We start from the raw sequence: 19,396 nt of genomic DNA, 5'->3' as shown, positions 1-19,396 counted from the left end.
TCGTTCTCAGTATGTTCTGAAAATTGGGAAGCACCAGCACAGCACTTTCTGGAATATCAGGAGTACTTTCTCTTCCCTAACAAAGTCCTCTGTCAGACATATCCAGGAATTATGCAGAACCGCTGGATACTTTCACATGGATATTGTTAACAGGACGTGGAGGGTGCAGAAATTGGGAGGACTTGTTATTCTTTATTGACTGTTTTTTTAATATATACTTTTTATTGGACTATAACATACATCCACTTTTTAATTCAGATGCATACTTCATTCTGAAAAACAAAATCATATTGTGTGACTCAGTTTCTCTGAACAGGGGATGACTGTTCAGCTTTGTGGCCAAAAAGAGTTTGAAGACTCTGTAAGAGGAGACAAATCAAATGCTGTTACCCTTCTGGAAACCCAAACTCCTTTGGCCCCGTCAATATCATAAATGGTGCCATAGGTGTTACACTTCATTGTCTGTCACATGTCAAAGCAAACTGTCAATTTAAAAACTCAAATTCTGATGGTCCTAGTCATATTCACCACTAGTTCTATAGCTGTTCTCAACAATTAGGACCATGAGACAGAAGAGATGCGTGAAACCTGTGGTTTACAATTCATGACTGTGTCCCCAGGTCGTCCTGGTGGCAGGTCCTTCCTCAGCATCGGCCCCACTGTCCTCTTTGCAGCTGGTTAAGCCTTAGGTTTGGGGAGAGGATGTTGGTGTGAGGGGATGGCTTTGCTCCTCACTGGTGATTCTCGCCTTGGGTAGAGCCAACTACTTCGTGCATTATAACGAGGCTGCCCAGTGCTGGCAATAATACTCAACTGAGATCCTCACAGCACTGGGAACACTTGGGCCCCTGCGAAGATCCACTGTAAGGACAGAACCAAGAAGCGATGAATTTTTATCGCAGGGCTTAGCCTATGCTTACTGTGCCAGAAACAAAGCAGAACACTCGCTGTTCTAAGGCGATGGGTGCTTTGCATAATTCTGCATCAGAGAATGTTATAATCTTATTTCTACTGGGATGCCCTTCTAGGTTAGCAGGTTGCCATGGCATCCATACCCAGCATGGTGGCCCCCATTTGTCTGGTGGAAAACAGCAATGAGCAGCTGTCAGTGAATCAGGAAGCTCTGCAGATTCTTGACCAGATTTCTCAGCCAGTGGTGGTCGTGGCCATTGTAGGACTGTATCGTACAGGCAAGTCCTACTTGATGAACCGTCTTGTAGGACAGAACCATGGTGAGTGTGGCCTCAGGCAGGGGTCAATTTCTTGACTCCACCTATATCACAGCTTATCAGCTCTCTTCCCTGGTACATGAAGAGAGAACCAAACTCCTCTCAATAAACCAACCTTCTAATTTTATTCTCACCACTCAACTATTACCCGAATGTATTTTCTTGCCATATTCATTGTTTTACTCCTATTAAGGAAACTCTCTCCTACCAATGGGCAGACTCCTGCCTTGTTTTACCTGTGCAAGCACTGGGGTCTTGAAATTGGGCGACCTCTCTCTCTTATAACATGTTTTGCTTTCTCTATGAAATATTCCTATCAGCATATAAAGATGTTTGAATATCAATCACCATGTTTAAAAATTATTGTGAGTTCACATCCCATTGTGGCTAATAACCTCTCTCCACACTCTGCCATTTTTTTTTTTTAATCACTTTGACTGGAAAAAATATTATCTCAATTTATTTTTCTTTAGATGTCTCTCTGTTATCTACCTCTGCCCGGTTTGCACTAGACTGTTCTTTTAAAATGCTCGTATGGTATTCAGTGACCTTTATTGTGTCTGGTTCATGGATGCCCCCTGCCTCCATTTCGAGCCCTTGCTGGGTATCATTCTCACAGTTGACATTCACCTCCTCCTTGAAATAGATGACATACAAAGTGAAGCATTCTTACAAAATAGAGAAAGCACTAGCTTATATTCTGGGGTTCTTACAGTGCAACAAGTCTGACTTTGTAGCCCTTGGCTGCTTAGATTGTCTGTCGTCACTGTGTGTTGGGTCTCCCCTTCCATGATAGGCTTCCCTCTGGGCTCTACGGTGCAGTCTGAAACCAAGGGCATCTGGATGTGGTGTGTGCCTCACCCCTCTAAGACTGATTGCACTCTGGTCCTTCTGGACACCGAGGGCCTGGGCGATGTGGAAAAGGTAAGGCAGAGAGTCACAGACACATTGTTTTCAGTCTGGATATTCTCATAATGATCTCTTTAACTTAACTGCTTGTTCTATTTGTGAAATCTTGAAATCCAACTATATATCAGGCAAATTTTCATTGGTTTGACTCTTACTTCGAGGTAAGGTGACATGGTACTTTGAGTAAAATTTTCTTTTATTTCTTGGCACTGGGTGAATAATTTCATTCAATTTACTAAATAATTACTGAGCACCATATTCCCAGGTCTCTAAATTAGTACTGTAGATACTAGTGACCAAAGTCAAAGTTCTGCCCTCAAAGAGTCTGCAGTCCTGTGGTGAAGATTATCAAGTACTCACAGAGCATTCTGGAAGACTTTGAGGCACCTCTGAAGGAGACGGACGGTTCTATCAAAGCATGTGTTTGTCCTACAATACATGTAGATGAGTTTTTGATATTTTATTTTTCTACTAAGGGGTAAATGCATGATTTCTCCTTTTCTGCTTTAGTTTGAGACTTATTTGGAAATAGTACCTAAATTTCTACAACTCTCTATTTCTACCAAAGAAGAGTTATCCATTTTGTGTTTATTTTTATATATTAAAGAGTCTTGCTGTCTAAACAACCTATTGCTGTCATAAGTGATACTTTTTATGGTAATCATTTTATTTAAATTGGGCTTTGAGAAGATAAATTAATGAATCAGCATTTCCCTCCAAGAATTTATTATTGCGTCTTCTAGGCATTTTTCACTTTGCTCTAGGGAACAACTTTAGACACTGTTTATATTAGAAAAAGATTCCGCTGTATTTTATACAAACAAATTAACCCGGCCTTAAAGGTCCTTCATCTGGTTGCACTAGGCTTACTCTCCAGCCTAAACTTCTTGACCTACCTCCTGTTCCAGTGAGATCAACTAAGTCTACTTTTATTGAAAAGACCCCTGTATTCTGCCATGTCTACTTTTGCTTCCGTGGGTCTTTCTGCCCATAGGATACCTTCATTTCTTCAAGTTCACATTCTACCAGGTCTTTCATTTTCTGTCAAGATGCTGAGGAAAACTTTGTGTTCTGTGAAATTTTCCAACTTTTAGAGCTCTGGTCTTCCATGATGGACCTGTAAATTTTTATTGACTACATCTATAGGTTCCAGTGCTTCTATACATTATTCAGATGTAAGCCGCCTGTAGATATTGTTATCTTTGTTGCATTCTTTGTTATAGGTGTCTCATACGGCTGCAAAATACTCGTCTTGAAAGTAGTATTTCTCACTTTCAACTGCTTTTTAAATTTACCAGCAGTGGAAATATTCAGTAGTTACTCAAAAACATTTCTTGAATATATCCCCAGTTATGTTAACTATGGTATATTTTATGTAGTTCATGACCAACAAATGGTGTAGAATGAATATGTGGTAACACTCTTCATTGAACCTAGTTGCACAACAGGTACTGTGCTAAACTTTTCTTTCTTTCTTTTTTTTTCTTCTTATTTATTTATTTATTTATTTATTTATGTATTTATTTTCATTCATTCATTTATCTTTTTTAGTTTCTTTATCTTTTTATTTAAAATATTACAGATGTCCCTTTTTTATCCCCATTGAATTAATCCCCTCCACCCCACATCCATCCTACCCACAGGCTTTCCCCATACCAATAGCTGTGTCCATGGGTTATGCTTATAAACATTTAAGTTCTTTGATTAATCTCTCCCCACCCACACTCCCCTCCCCATCTTCTCTTGAGATCTCTCAATCTGTTCCATGCTTCTATGTCTCTGGATCCATTTTGTTCATCAGTTTATTTTGTTTATTATATTCCACATATAAATGAGATCATGTGGTATTTGTCTTTCTCTGACTGGCTTATTTCACTTAGCATAATACTTTCTAGTTCCTTTCATGCTGTGCCAAAGGATAAAATATCTTTCTTCTTTACAGCTGCATAGTATTCCATGGTGTAAATGTGCCACAGCTTTTTTATCCACTCATCTACTGATGGGCACTTGGGCTGTTTCCAGATCTTAGCTATTGTAAATTGCACTGCTATGAACATAGGGGTGCAGAAGTTCTTTGTGATTGGTGTTTTGGGTTCCTTAGGATATATTCCTAGAAGTGGGATCACTGGGTCAAATGGCAGGTGAATTTGTAATTTTTTGAGAAAAGTTTATACTGCTTTCCATAGTGGTTGCACCAGTCTGCATTCCCACCAACAGTGTACTAAGATGCCCTCACCAGCACTTGTTGTTTGTTGATTTGTTGATGGCAGCCATTCTGACAGGTGTGAAGTGATACCTCATTGTGGTTTTAATTTGCATCTCTCTGATGATTGGTGACATTGAGCATTTTTTCATATGTCTCTTAGCCATTTGTCTGTCCTCTTTGGAGAATTGTCTCTTTAGGTCCTTTGCCCATTTTTTAAATTGGATTGTTTGTCTTCCTTTTGTTAAGTTGTATGAGTTCCTTATATATTTTGGATATTAACCCTATGTTCCGATGTGTCATTGGCAAATATGTTCTCCCATACAGTGGGCTCCCTTTTCGTTTTGTTGATGGTTTCTTTTGCTGTGTAGAAGCTTTTTGTTTTGATGCAGTCCTATTTGTCTATTTTCTCCTTTGTTTCTCTTGTCCTAGGAGATGTATCAGCAAACATATTGCTACAAGAAATGTTTGAGATTTTGCTGCCTATGTTTTCCTCTAGGATTTTTATGATTTCATGTCTTACATTTAAGTCTTTTATCCATTTTGAATTTAGTTTTGTGTATGGCGTAAGTTGGTGGTCTAATTTCGTTTTTTGGCATGCAGCTGTCCAATTTTCCCAACACCATTTATTGAACAGACTGTCTTTACTCCATTGTATGTTTTTGCCTCCTTTGTCAAATTTTAATTGATCATAATGGCATGGGTCAATTTCTGGGTTCTCTGTTCTGTTCCACTGATCTATATGTCTGTTCTTGTGCCAGTACCAGGCTGTTTTGATTACAGTGGCTTTGCAGTATAACTTGATATCTGGTATTGTGATGCCTCCAACTTTGTTCTTCTTTCTCAAGATTGCCATGGCTATTTGGGGTGTTTTTTGGTTCCATACAAATTTTCAAAATGTTTGTTCTAGATCTGCGAAATATGCAGTTGGTAATTTAATAGGGATTGGATTGAATTTATACATTGCTTTGGGTAGCATGGACATTTTAATGATGTTAATTCTTCCATTCCATGAACATGGTATATTTTTCCATTTATTTATATCTTCCTCTATTTCTTTTTTCAGTGTCCTGTAGTTTTCCAAGTAAAGGTTTTTTACATCTTTGGTTAAGTTTATTCCTAGGTATCTTATATTTTTAGTTGCAATGGCAAATGAGATTTTTTTTTAGTTCTCTGAGAGTACATTATTGGTATATAAAAATGCCATTGATTTCTGGGTGTTAATTTTGTATCCTGCTACCTTCCTGAATTCATTTATTAAATCCAGTAGTTTTTTGGTGAAGTTTTTAGGATTCTCTATGTACAATATCATGCCATCTGCAAATAATGACAGTTTTGTTTCCTCTTTTCCAATTTGGATGCCTTTTATGTTTTCTTCTTGTCTGATCACTATGGCTAGGACTTTTACTACTATGTTGAATAAGATTGGTGAAAGTGACATCCCTGTCTTCTTCTTGTTCTTAAAGGAAATGGTTTTAGTTTTTGCCCTTTGAGTATGATGTTGGCTGTAGGTTTGTCATATACGGCCTTTATTATGTTGAGGTATGTTCCCTCTATTCCCACTTTGCTGAGAGTTTTTATCAGAAATGGGTGTTGGATTTTATCGAATGCTTTTTCTGCATCTATTGATATGATCGTGTGATTTTTGTCTTTCAATTTGTTTATGTGATGTATCATGCTTATTGATTTGCAAATACTGTACCAGCTTTGCATCCCTGGAATAAACCCCACTTGGTCATGGTGTATGATCTTTTCAACATATTGCTGGATCTGATTTGCTAATATTTTGTTGAGGATTTTAGCATCTATGTTCATCAGGGATATTGGCCTGTAATTCTCTTTCTTTGTAGTGTCTTTATCTGGTTTTGGAATTGGGCTAATGCTGGCCTCATAAAGAGAGTTTGGAAGTGTTCCTTCCTCTTGGATTTTTTGAAATAGTTTCAGTAGAATAGGTGTTAATTCTTCTTTGAATGTTTGGTAAAACTCCCTTGTGAAGCCATCCAGGCCTAAGTGAGCTAACTGAAATGGAGATAAGCAATTTCTCAGATACAAAGTTCAGAATACTGATTGTAAAGATGCTCAACAGCATGAAAAAAAGATATGGAAACTAAGAAAAGTGACTATTCAGAAATGAAGAATGACATAGCAGAAATAAAGAATACATTGGAAGGATGTATAAACTTTTCTATATGTTATTTTATTTCATCCAATTGAGTCAAAAGAAAGCCATGTGATCACAAAATCCTTTTATATATGAAAAAATTCAATCACAAGAAATGTTTTGTAATTGTCAAAGCCAATATGTGTATTTACTCCTGTCTTCAAACTTATTTCTTTGCATGGTGAGTACATAGCTGAAATAAAACTAACAGGCTGCTAAACTCAGTGTCTGAATGAAGTTCTACAGGGTAAACTCCTAAATGTCTTCACCTAATGTGCTTCCAGGGCAACCCTAAGAATGACTCATGGATCTTTGCCCTGGCCGTGCTCCTGAGCAGCACCTTTGTCTACAACAGCATGAGCACCATCAACCACCAGGCCCTGGAGCACCTGCAGTATCCTTCCAGGAACCAAACCACTGTGTGTCATGGAGTCTCTGGGAATGCAGATCCAGTCAGTTTCTCCTTCCTTCTCACTAGATTGCCTTTGGTGGACCAGAAGGAACCATAGCAAAAGGGACTGTTTATAATACATTATTTTGTTAGAGAAATAGGGAATTGTGGGTAGAAAGTTTATTTTCCTTAGCCAAGTCCTAGTTATGTGACAGAGCTGACAGAACTCATCAGGGCAAAGTCCTCTCCTACATCAGATGGAGTAGATGATTCCACAGAGTTTGTGAGTTTTTTTCCAGACTTTATCTGGACTGTGCGGGATTTCACCCTGGAGCTGATGTTAAATGGTCACCCTGTCACAGAAGATGAGTACCTGGAGAATGCCTTGAAGCTGGTTCCAGGTAACAGCACATGGCTGGGCAGTGGATGGTCCAATACAGGGTGCGAGGTATTAGACACCATGTCTGGAGTTGCATTTGTACTTGAGACTACATGAAGTCTGTAGAAAAGATGGCTGGGAGAGGGGTTGAAAAGCGCTGTGGACTGGAGTTTAAGTCCACTTAAGAAAAGTAGAGCCTGAAGTAGAGTAAAATGATTCATAACCAATTTGTTCTTTCCCCAATATGTAATTTAGCATCCAATTGTAACCTAGAATACAGGGATGCTAAAGCCTTCTAAAGACCAGGCACTTTTGTTTGTTATTTTAGCTTCTGCTTTTCCATGTTGAGGAAAACAACTGATCAAATACTTGCTGGGAATAAAATTACAATGACAAGCCTATCCAATGAAAAAAAAATCATTCACATAGTTAGATATTATTCTTCTAAAATGGGCATATGACTTTCTAATGTCTTCATACATGTGTTATCAATAAAAATGGCATTATGTTGTAATAAACTGGAAGAAGTATATTTTTTCTTTTTAGTCTATGCATTTGTGACATTTTTGATATTTATCAGAATATACATTTTAATTTCTATATCAGAATCTTTTTCTTTTAAAAATAATTTTATATTTCAATTAAAGTTTACATTTAATATTATTTTGTATTATTTTCATGTGTACAGCATAGCGGTTAGATATTGCATACTTTACAAAGTGATACCTCCTATATTTTAAGTACCCACCTGGCACCATACATAGTTATTACAGTATTATTAACTATTTTTCCTATACTGTATTTTACATCCCCAAGACTATTTTGTAACTACCAACTTGTATTTGTTAGTCCCTTCACCTTTTTCACCCAGACGTCCAACCTCTCCCTTCTCATGCAGCCATCACTTTGTTCTCTCTATCTATAGTCTGTTTCAATTTTACTTTATTTTGTTCTTTAGAGTCCACATATAGGTGAAATTATATGATACTTGTCTTTCTCTGTTTAACTCATTTCAATAAGCATAGTACCCTCTAGGTTTATCCATGCTGTCACAAATGGTAAGTTTTCATTCTTTTTTATGGCTGAGTAATATTCCATTGTGTAAATGTATTGCCTCTTTTTTATCTACTTATCTATCGTTGGGCACTTGGGGTACTTCTATATCTTGGCTATTGTAAATAATGCTGCAGTTATATTAGGGGGCATATATTCTTTTGAATTAGTATTTTGGATTTCTTTGGATATATACCCAGAAGTGAAGTCACTGGGTCATAAGGTAGTTCTCTTCTTAATTTTTTGAGGAATCGCCTTACTGTTTTCCACAGTAGCTGCACAAATCTGCATTCCCACCCACAGTGCACGAGGGTTCCCTTTTCTCCACATCCACACTTGTTGTTTGTTGATTTATTGATGAGAGCCTTTCAGACATGTATGAAGTGATACCTTGGCGTGGTTTTAAGTTACAGTTCTGTGATTAGTTATGTTGAGCATGTTTTCATATATGTATTGGCCATCTGTATGACTCATTGGAGAAGTTTCTATCCAGGTCCTCAGCTCACTTTTTAACCCAATTGTTGTTTCTATATTGAGTAGTATGAATTCTTCATAACTTCTGGATATTAATCCCTTATCAAGTGTGTCATTGGAGAATATGTTCTCCCATTGAGGAGGTTGTCTTTTTGTTTTGTTGATGGTTTTCTTTGTTGTGCAAAAAGTTTTAGTTTGATGTAGTCCCATTTGCTCATTTTTTTGTTTCCCTTGCCAGAGGAGCAATGTAAAAAACAATATATTGCTAAGAAAAATGACTGAGATTTTACTGCCTATGTTTTCTTCTAAGGGTTTTATGGCTTTGAGTCTTAAGTCTTTAATCCATTTTGAGTTTATTCTTTAAAAATTTTTTTTTTTACTTTTTAAATTTATCTTTATTGTTGAGAATATTACAGGTATCCCATTTTCCCTCCCATTGATCCCCTCCACCCCCTTCCCAGGCCTTCACCCTGTTATTAACTGTGTCCATGGGTTATATAACTTCTTTGGTTACTCTCTTCCCACCCTCCTCCCCCCTTCCCTCTGAAATATGATCATCTGTTGTATGCGTCAATGTCTTTGGATATATTTAGTTTCATCAGATTCTTCTGTTCATTAGCTGCTTCTTAAAGAAGACCCTTCAACTTTTCCTGTAGTGCTGGTCTGGTGGTGATGAACTCCTTTAGCTTTTCCTTGTCTGAGAAGCTCTTTATCTGACCTTCAATTCTAAATGATAGCTTTGCTGGGTAGAGCAATCTTGGTTGTAGTTCTGTTTTTCATCACTTTGAATATTTCTTGCCACTCCCTTCTGGCCTGTAAAGTTTCTGTTGAGAAATCAGCTGACAGTCATATGGGTGCTTCCTTGTAGATAATTAACTGCTTTTCTCTTGCTGCTTTTAAGATTCTCTCTTTGTCTTTAACCTTTGGCATTTTAATTATGATGTGTCTTGCTGTGGGCCTCTTTGGGTTCCTCTTGTTTGGGACCCTCTGTGCTTCCTGGACTTGTAAGTCGATTTCTTTCCCCAGGTAGGGGAAGTTTTGTGTAATTCTTTTTTCAAATAGGTTTTCAATTCCTTGGTCTCTTTCTTCCCCTTCTGTCACCCCAATAATACAAATGTTGGGCCTCTTGAAGTTGTCCCAGAGGCTCCTTATACTATCTTCATATTTCTGGGTTCTTTTTTCTTTTTGCTCTTCTGGTTGGGTGTTTTTTGTTTCCTCATGTTCCAAATTGCTGGTTTGATTATTAGCATCCTCTACTCTACTGTTGATTCCATGTAAATTATTCTTCATTTCAGTTCCTTAACCTTCATTTCAAATTGGTACTTTATTATGCTATCGATTTTCTCAGTTATTCCCTAACAGTCTGCTTAAACATCCTTATAGCCATTATTCTGAACTCTCTATCTGTTAGGTTGCTTGGATCTATTTCATTTAGTTCCTCTTCTAGAGATTTCTTCTGTTCTTTCCTTTGTGATATGTTTCTTTGCCTCCACATTTTGGCTGCTTCCGGGTGTTTGTTTCTATGTATTAGGTAGAGCTGCTATGTCTCCTGGAATATGTAGAGTGGCTTTGTGTAGTAGGTGTCCTGTAGGGTCCAGTGGCTTAGCTTCCCCAGTCACCTGAGCTGGGCCTTCTAGGTGCTCCCCTGTGTGGGCTGTGTGCACTGTCCTGTTGTAGTTGAGCCTTGGTTACTGTTGGCATCCCTGGGAGGAACTGACCCCCAGGCCAATCAGCTGTGAGGACCAGCTACAACTACAACCAAAGAGCTGTTGTGCTGGAGACACCCTTATAGATAAGGATTTACTTCAGTGGAGCTTTGGTGTTCACCAAGTGCGCCCCTTGAGTGTCACTCATGGATGTGGTAGGATTGTAATCCAGCATGGTCAAGTCTGAGCACCAGGTGCACTGTCTCTGGGGCCTCCCGGCAGATGCAAAGTCAGCCTGTGCCTGTGCCTTGCTCAGGGCCACCCAGCATGAGCTACACAGCAAACCGTAGTTGGCTGCTACTTGTGCTGGGCTTGGCGGTGTCCAGGAGAGGCCAAGCTATGAGCCAATGCAGGCTGCTGCTAGTTCCAGGCCTGGGGCCACTTACCAAGCCATATGGGGCCCGCTTCTGCTTGTTTGAGAGATTTTAGGAAAGTCCTAAGCATGAAGCTTGAGAGGCCACTTGCATAGAAATGGCCTGGATGAGCTGCAGGTGGGGAGGGGCGGGGCCAAAGGTGTGAGTCAGGTGCTGGCGGTTCAAATATGGCGCCTGCCTGCCGCTGTGTGCGGGGAGGACTCGCCAAGGGAGCTACGGCCTCTGCCAGCCCTTCTGCCTGGGAGGAAGCCGCCCCTCCCCCTCTCGCCCGGATCTCAGGCAGGTTAGTTCCTCCCCGAGTGTCCCAGGTTCCTGTCTAGCTGCTGCCCGGCGCTGGGCTCAGAGGGAGCGCGTCTGAGTGAGTCCGTGTGCGGGCCCTCTAAGAGGAGAGCCTGGGGTTCCCGCAGCCTCCGCGACCCTCAGCCACAGTCCCCGCTGGTTTCACAGCCCGGAGTAGTGGGGGTGTCTCTTCTTGGTCCTGGAGCCCTGGGCTGGGGGCCTGCTGTGGGGCTGGGACCCCTCGCTCCTCCGGGAAACCTCCGCCGCCGAGATTCCCTCCCCACGGCACCGGGTGTGCGCCCGCGGCCGCCTCTCGAAGATTCAGCCCCGACCCGCCCGCGTCTCCGCCCCTCCTACCGTCTCGGTGCTTCTTCAGTCCCCTGGTTGTGGGGCTTCTGTTCAGCCAGATCTCAGGAAGCTCTGAGTGATGGTGCTTCTGTATTTTAGTTGTAATTTTGATGTGGTTGCGGGAGCGGCGGGTACAGCTGTTACCTTCGCCGCCATCTTGTTTCTCTCTCCTTTTTAAAAAATTTTTGAAAAAATATGTCTGTATTGATTTCAGAGAGAGGAAGGGAGAGAGAGAGAGAGGAAAACATCAATGATGAGCGAGTCATTGACCGGCTGCCTCCTGCACGCCCCTACTGGGGATCGAGCCCACACTTCACGCGTGCGCCCTGACTGAGAAGGAACCTCGATCTCCTGGATCCTCGGTCGATGCTCAACTGCTGAGCCAGGCCAGCCGGGCTGAGCTTATTCTTGTATATGGTGTCAGAAGGCGGTGTAGTGTCATTTGTTGCTGGTAGTTGTCTAGTTTTCCCATCACCATTTATTGAAAAGACTGTCTTCACCCCACTGTATGTTGTTTTGCCTCCTTTGTTGTATATTAATTGATCATATTTGCGTGGGTTTGTTTCTGGGCTCTCTGTTGTGTTCCATTGATCTATATGTCTGTTTTTATTTCAGCACCTTGCCATTTTGATTACCACAGCATCGTATTATAGTTTGATGTCAGGTAGCATGATACCTCTACTTTGTTATTCTTTTTCATTGTTTCTGTGGCTATTCAGGGGGCCTTTCATGGTTTCATATAAGTTTTTGGATTATTTATTCTACTGCTGTGAAAAACACCATTGGTATTTTAACAAGGATTGCATTAAAACTGTAGATTGCTTCCTTTTTGGGCAATATGGACATTTTAACGATATTAATTCTTTCTATCCATATCATAGCTTTTTTTCAATTCCCACATATCTATCCTTGCTATAATTTCAAAGTAATAAATTATTTGAATGGGTTATATTTACATAGGCATGTATCTGCTGAAACCTTGAAAGAAATATCAATTCTGACTTATATACTCTTTTCTTCATGTTTCTGTTTATGGTTTCTCAAAACGATGAGAAATTGGCTAGGTACAAGAGCAACACGTCAAATGAAATATATTTCTTTACCTTAAAGAGTTTAGAGATTAAGGGTGATATCTTAAAATTACATTTTGATTACCACAGCATTGTATTATAGTTTGATGTCAGGTAGCATGATACTTCACTCTTAAGAGGTTTTTGTTGAAAAAAACAAAACACTAATGTTGTACACATTATTTTTAGTATGTAAACAGTTTTCCTTGAATAACCTGCGTGTTATTTCTAACACTGTTTCATTAAGGCTTATTTGTGGCTCTTCATTTTGGTCTACAGCTTCATTTCCATCTGGGATGAAGTAGACCAAAACCCTACATTTGACCTATTTTTCTGTTAGCCACTCATTCAGTAATCAATATAGACACTATAGACAATACTCTACCATTTTTAGGTCTGATAGCAGCAATAGATGTTTTTTTATTGACTTCAGAGAGAGGAAAGGAGAGGGAGAGAGAGACAGGAACATCAATGATGAGAGAGTCATTGATTGGCTGCCTCCTGCACACCCCCAACTGGGGATCCAGCCCACAACCCGGGCATGTGCCCTGTCTGGAAATTGAACCCTAATCGCCTGGATACTAGGCTGATGCTCAACCACTGAGCCACGCCCGGCCGGGCAATAGATGTGTTTTTTAACCATATTTGATCTCGTCCAAAATGTTTCCCCAGAGTTCCATCATTGGTAAATTGGATGTTAAAGAAGCACTTGGATGTCTTTGCTAAAGGAGTTATAGACAGAAGTTGGACACAGAATAGGCAAAAATACAAAAATGCCTGTCATAAAAATCATTAGGTCCCTTTCTTCAGACTGTTCCTACTGTAATATCTGTTTCTTTGTTGTTGCTTGTTTCTTTTTTTTCCTTTTTTTTTATCCTTCAGGCATGGATCCCAAAATACAAAGGTCCAATCTCCCCAGAGAGTGCATCCGGCATTTCTTTCCAAAACGGAAGTGTTTTGTCTTTGACCGGCCAACAAATGATAAAAAACTCCTAGCCAATATTGAGAAGGTTGAAGAAAACCAACTGGACCCTCAATTCCAGGAACAAACAAAGAATTTCTGTTATCACATCTTCACCCAAGCGAGGACCAAGACCCTCAAAAAAGGAATCCTGGTCACCGGGAAACGTGAGTCTCCTTTTGACATTCTGTGGGGCCTAATATTTGTTTAGTATATTCTATGATGTGTTCTCCAGGATTTCTGTTTGGTTCTATATTGAATTTTGGGTCTAAAGATATTCAGACTCCATTGAAGACAAAAGTATACTCATCACATTATTGGAGGGTTATAAATTCCTCTCCAATATTACAACCTTTATCAACAAAGTCTGCAGCATCCATACATATAAAAAATCTTCAAGTATAATAAATCACTAACTGGGTATAAAAACAGAATACACCGTTTCCTCAAAAATTCCTTTATAAGGAATGTGATTTGCAAGGAGAATACAAAACATATTTTGAGAGTTTAGGGTAATTTAATAATGAATATTAGCCCACAAAGCTCTGAAAATTTACTGGAAGCTTCAGAATTAGGAATAAATATAATGGCAGTTCCCCTGCCTCATCTGTACACCTATGTAAACAATTTGCTTCTAATACTTTTAATGGGAAATTATGTTTTCCAGATATCCTTTAGTATGTTAGATAATGGTAGATATTGAATTTGTTTTAGCCTTGTGGTCTGAATAAACATAAAAATTAAGAGTCTGTGGGGCAATAGTATTAGTGGAGGAAATATGATCTTCTACAGTGTTGTGTGAAAATAATTTCAGGGACCCTCGGAGTCCTTTTTAGCAATGGTTGCAAGGTTTATTAAAGTGAAAAGCAACATTACACTCTCAGGGAGACAGAGAGAGGGCAGGCTAGAGGGCAGCTATTGCCTGGAGGCCTTGTTAAGCTTCCTTATATATCCTGGGGTTTGGGAAAGGGCAAGCTTTCTTTCAAATTATCCTGTCTCTTTAGGGTCTTGTGTCCTTTTATCCAATCTTTTCCCTAGATTTTCCCAGGCTAGTGCCCTCCCCCTTTTATTGTCTTCATTTGGCTCTTACTGCACATGCCTTATAGTTCTGCTTCATCATTTGGCTTTTGCGCATGTACTTAGTAAAGGAATTCCTTCTGTGCCATTTTCTTGCATCCCAGTTAGTTGGGTGTACTCCCTAGGGTGACTGAAAAGCTGTTTTCCCTCACTTAATCAGGCTTAATCAGATGTGTGATTACATTTGCTTCCTGGCCTATTGTTAGTATCTAACTAACTACATACTCCAAGAATAGTAGAAGGAGGTAATGTGTTTGTGTTTGTGTGTGGAGTGGCATGGGGAATGTGCATATGTGTGTGTTTGTGAGAGAGAGAAACAGAGAGAAAGACACAGAGAGAGAGAAAGAGAGAGAGAGAGATTTAGAAATGTAGTCTCAGAATCTTGGATCCCACTGAATGATAACTTGATATTTATCCCTTAAATTTCCTGGCTTATTAGGGCTAAAGACTCTGGTGGTGACTTATGTGAATGCCATCAACAGTGGGGGAGTGCCTTGTTTGGAGAACGCGGTGACAGCTCTGGCCCAGCTTGAGAACTCGGCGGCCGTGCAGAAGGCAGCCGAGCACTACAGCCAGCAGATGGACCAGCTAGTGGAGTTCCCCACAGACACGCTCCAGGAGCTGCTGGACCTGCACGCAGCCTGTGAGAAGGAGGCCATTGCAATCTTCATGGAGAAGTCCTTCAAGGATGAAAACCTGGTGTTCCAGAAGCATCTTGTGGTAATTTGTCTCAGTATTTATTTACCCTTTGTGGCCCTTCCCTTGAAGAATGAAGCCTGGAAGAGCTTCTGTGACCCCCTTCCTCCTCCCTCTCTCCTGGATTAAGCAGCCTGGATTCTTATGAGCGACAGAGCTTCAAAAGACTGCATTTTCTTCCCTTCCTCCCCCCAAACCTTAGGAACTTTATGCAAAAATTTCTCTCATCTCTCATGCATAATCAGTATAGATAGCTTTCTGAAAAGAATACTTGTATTGAATTCAAGCCTGCCCAGAACACCCAAAAGCCATTCCTTGGCTAATCGCTTTTTTGAGAACACTCTCCCATTCAAGGAACCAAACCTCTCCTAACAGACCCTCATTCCAGGCTATTTTGAATTCCTATGAGCTCCTCGTGGTATCACTGTGTCATCCAAGATGGAATTGCTGAAAGTCAGAGCTTCTAGGAACCATAGGGACAAGGGAATGCAAGTCGAACGTTGTTGATGAAGAACCTGAGACTCAGGGAGGTTAGAAGCTTTCCCCTGCCCCAGGTGGCATTTTCAGTGTTGTGAGTAAGTCGAGTCTGGCAATTCCTGCTTTATTCCATGTCCTTCTCCAACAGAGTGCTTTGCTCATGAGGACCACAGCTAGACTTCCCTCTACCAGATTCTATGGAATTTTATCTCCTCTCTTCCTTTCTTCTAATCATATCCCTCTATATTCCCTTTGCAGCGGATCATCAAGGATAAGAAGGATGAGTTTGTGCGGAGGAATGAAGAGGCATCTACCAAATACTGCGAGGCTGAACTTGAACAGCTTTCAGTGAACCTACTGGAAAGTATTTCAGCAGGCATTTTCTCTGTTCCTGGTGGTTACGAGCTCTACATGGAAGCAAAGGACAGGATTGAACGGGACTACTGGCAAGTGCCCAGGAAAGGGGTGAAGGTGAGGAACAAGGGGAGCATAGGGATCCTACTGATTAAAGTCAAGAGGGTCTCCTGAAAATCTGTGAGCACAGCACCAGTTGTGGGTAACATGAGAGCAAGGGGATATCATGACCATTTTAGCTTTTAGGGCCCATTATTTGTTCTGTCTTACTGAAGAGAGAAGAAAAGTCCATTCTCAAAAATGAATATGGATTTCTGAAATCCAGAAGAGACAGAAGAGAAATAATCATTTTTCTATCCAACCACATGACATTCAAAGGCAGAGAGTTTACGAATTAAAGTCAGAGTCTTTGCTTTCAAGGCTGATCGAACGAGAAAAGGCAGCCAAACACACAGACACCTTCACACAGGGTTACAATCCTTATGAACCTGAGATCATTGGCTCCCTAGCTGATGGGAACACATAATATTAAAATAATAATGATGATTTTGCAACTAATACACATCAAACGGATATTGTTAAGGCACACTATGAAGCTCTTTCCCTCGACTTTTAATTTAATCCTTCAAGTAGCATTAAGAAGCATCTACACTTTTTGTCAACAATTTACACATCCGAACTGAGAGGCAGAGACGGGTTAAAACGACTTGCCTGAAGTTACAGCGAGCAAGTGACAGAGGAGAACAGCAGCACTAATTGGAGACATTTCACCCTGGAAGGCAAATGTGAAAAAGCAGCAGAGACTGTGGGTTTTAGGTGTGAACATGGTTCTCCCTGGCTGGAACCTGCAGTGGGTAGAAGGAGGCCGCTCTGGGAGAGACACTGGAGGGAGACAGGAGGCAGTAGGGCATGGAGGGCCTCTGGTCACTCCAAGGAGCCTGGACACTGTGTAGGACACGATGCAGCTTTAATCATGAGGGAAAAATTACAGGGACATACTTGTTTTTGCAGCACTGTTCTTCCCAGTGGAGATCAAGTTCTTTTTCCTTCTTGTTTCCTCAGGCAAAGGCGGTGCTCCAGAGCTTCCTGCGGTCGCAGGTGGCCATCGGGAAGTCCATCCTGCAGGCGGACAGAGCGCTCACGGACAAGGAGAAGGCCATGGCAGGTACGGGCAGGGTGGGCTCACGGTGGGCCGCGGGCCCCGCAGTGTCCTCGGGCAGCTGCGAGAGCAAAGCCTTCCTGCAACAAGGAGAGTTTGCTTCTTCTGTGGGACGTACTCTGCTAAATCTGAAAACATTCGGGCACAGCAGCCAGGCAGGGCCTTTCCCGCCGCACTGTGAACTGTGCTCTTGACGGTGCCAAGGTGGGAATTCAGAGCACTCCCCCTCCCTTTCCAGTTTGGTTTGGTCTCTGAGCTCAGGAGGGTAGAGATCAATCCTCACGTACTTTCCTTCCCTCTCTCAAACCTGCCTGGGGCAGAGGAGCGGGCCAGGAAGGAGGCAGCTGAGAAGGAACAGGAGCTGATGACACAGAAACTGCAGGAGCAGCAGCAGCAGATGGAGGCGCAGAAGAGGAGTCTCGAGGAAAATATATGTCAACTGAAGGAGAAGATGGAGAGGGACAGAGAGAACCTAATCAGAGAGCAGAACTCGATGTTGGAGCATAAACTGAAGGTAAGTCCTGCGGTGGCCTCAGGGCGCTCAGTGGCCCTTATCCGGGTACCTCCGCTGGGCCGGAGGGGGTTACAGCCAGACCGTGGGAGGAAACGCCGTTGCCATTTACGACTTGTGTTTTAGTAAAACCTTGAATCTTCCCCTCCACCCCCTTCTTTGTGAAAATATCTTTGAAATCACCTCTGATGTGGTCAGGACAAGCATCTCACCTCTGAATACTTGGAGAATATAAATAGCATTTGAGGTGCTATTTGGGGGCATTTTAAAATGATCTCATGTGGCCTGATTAAACAGCTATTTGAAACACCATTATTTATTATGACCACCAACTGGTTTGCTTTACCAAGATCATTATGTATTATCAGGAACCTTATGTATTATCAGGAACCCTACTACCACCCAAAGACCCTGAGGTAGATCTATGCTCACAATAAACCATTAGAAATGTCCAGACTTCAAAACTCAGGGAAATGACAGCTTTTAAACTGGCTGCATTGTTTCCAAGTGTGGATAGTTTACCCAAGTTACCATATGGCAAAGGAAGAATTCCTGATTGGCTCTCTGTACATGTTAAAATAGAGCTATAGAACAATGTAGGATTTCCCATGGCTTCCACACTTTGGTTGACCACATTATTCCAAGTGGGACTGAGAGTTAGTGCCAGCAGACCAAGGTTGCCTCTCAACTGTAATTATGACTGGCACATATTACATTTGTCCTCAGGCCAGGCTTAGCATCCCAGAAAACCCTATTGATGTGTGAATATTTGTGAAGCTGTAAACGATGCTTTCTTTCAGTTTTCGGTCCAAGACAGCGTGTATTGTTGCAAAATTTTCCTTGATTGTGTAAGAGAGAGCAATTTTAAGAGCGAAAGAAAAGACTTCAAATATTTAAGAACATGTTCTTAAATACAAAATGTAATTCTTGAGAAACTGTGAATTTAAAAAGTTTTACTTCCCTCCTCATTTTTTATAAGGTTCAAAGAGATCTGCTGAAAGAAGGATTTACAAAGAAATCTGAAGAGATGAATGCAGAGATCAATCGTTTGCGAAAGATGATTGATTCTACTGAAGATGACACTCCCTGGATTGCAAAAGCCTTAGATAAACTTGGCACTGAACTCACTATTATATTGTCTGCTCCTGCTCAACTTGTTGGTTCTCTTGTAAAAGGCATTGGCTCACTATTTAAAAAGAAATAGTTCTCCTTTGAAGGAAATTATAGAATGTGGATATATGCTATGGCTTGCTTTGGCATGCATTGTTTTCGATTTCATTCATCCACATTTTAAACATAAAAAGTGCGTACTAAAATATATAAATGCTGAGCCCACGTTAAATAGAATAAATGCACATACTCTTATAGTATGTTCACTTTTTGAAATACATACGTTGCCCGGCTGGGCATGGCTCAAAGGTTGAGCGCTGACCTAGGATCCAGGCGATCAGGGTTCGATTCTTGGTCAGGGCACATGCCTGGTTGCCGGCTTGATCAGTGACTCTCTCATCATTGATGTTTCTATCTCTCTCTCTCCCTCTCCTTTCCTCTCTCTGAAATCAATAAAGATATATTTTTAAAAAAA

At 40.9% G+C, this 19,396-nt stretch overlaps 1 protein-coding gene across 1 annotated transcript; it reads left to right on the top strand.

Moving 5' to 3' along the window:
• Positions 1–1,007: 1,007 nt before the first annotated feature.
• On the top strand, positions 1,008–19,169 carry LOC107535773 (guanylate-binding protein 6-like). The gene is made up of 10 exons (XM_087820571.1): positions 1,008–1,232; positions 2,026–2,153; positions 6,787–6,896; positions 7,098–7,294; positions 13,459–13,704; positions 15,054–15,334; positions 16,046–16,258; positions 17,204–17,306; positions 17,621–17,814; positions 18,791–19,169. Exons 1-10 carry the CDS (start codon positions 1,043–1,045, stop codon positions 19,013–19,015), a joined length of 1,887 nt encoding a protein of 628 aa, XP_087676697.1. The 5' UTR covers positions 1,008–1,042; the 3' UTR covers positions 19,016–19,169.
• The last annotated feature ends 227 nt before the right edge of the window (positions 19,170–19,396 follow it).

This window comes from Miniopterus natalensis, chromosome 9, assembly GCF_054644295.1.
Source record: "Miniopterus natalensis isolate mMinNat1 chromosome 9, mMinNat1.hap1, whole genome shotgun sequence".
Taxonomy (NCBI): domain Eukaryota; kingdom Metazoa; phylum Chordata; class Mammalia; order Chiroptera; family Miniopteridae; genus Miniopterus; species Miniopterus natalensis.
This window is presented reverse-complemented; position numbering and strand designations above follow the sequence as displayed.

What these genes read in the sequence shown, in the direction of transcription:
- LOC107535773 (XM_087820571.1), top strand. Translation starts at nt 1,043, where the DNA reads ATGGCATCCATACCCAGCATGGTGGCCCCCATTTGTCTGGTGGAAAAC. An exon ending in TCTTGTAGGACAGAACCATG is followed by an intron (nt 1,233 to 2,025) that starts GTGAGTGTGGCC and finishes CTTCCATGATAG; the next exon opens with GCTTCCCTCTGGGCTCTACG. An exon ending in TGCCCAGGAAAGGGGTGAAG is followed by an intron (nt 16,259 to 17,203) that starts GTGAGGAACAAG and finishes TTGTTTCCTCAG; the next exon opens with GCAAAGGCGGTGCTCCAGAG.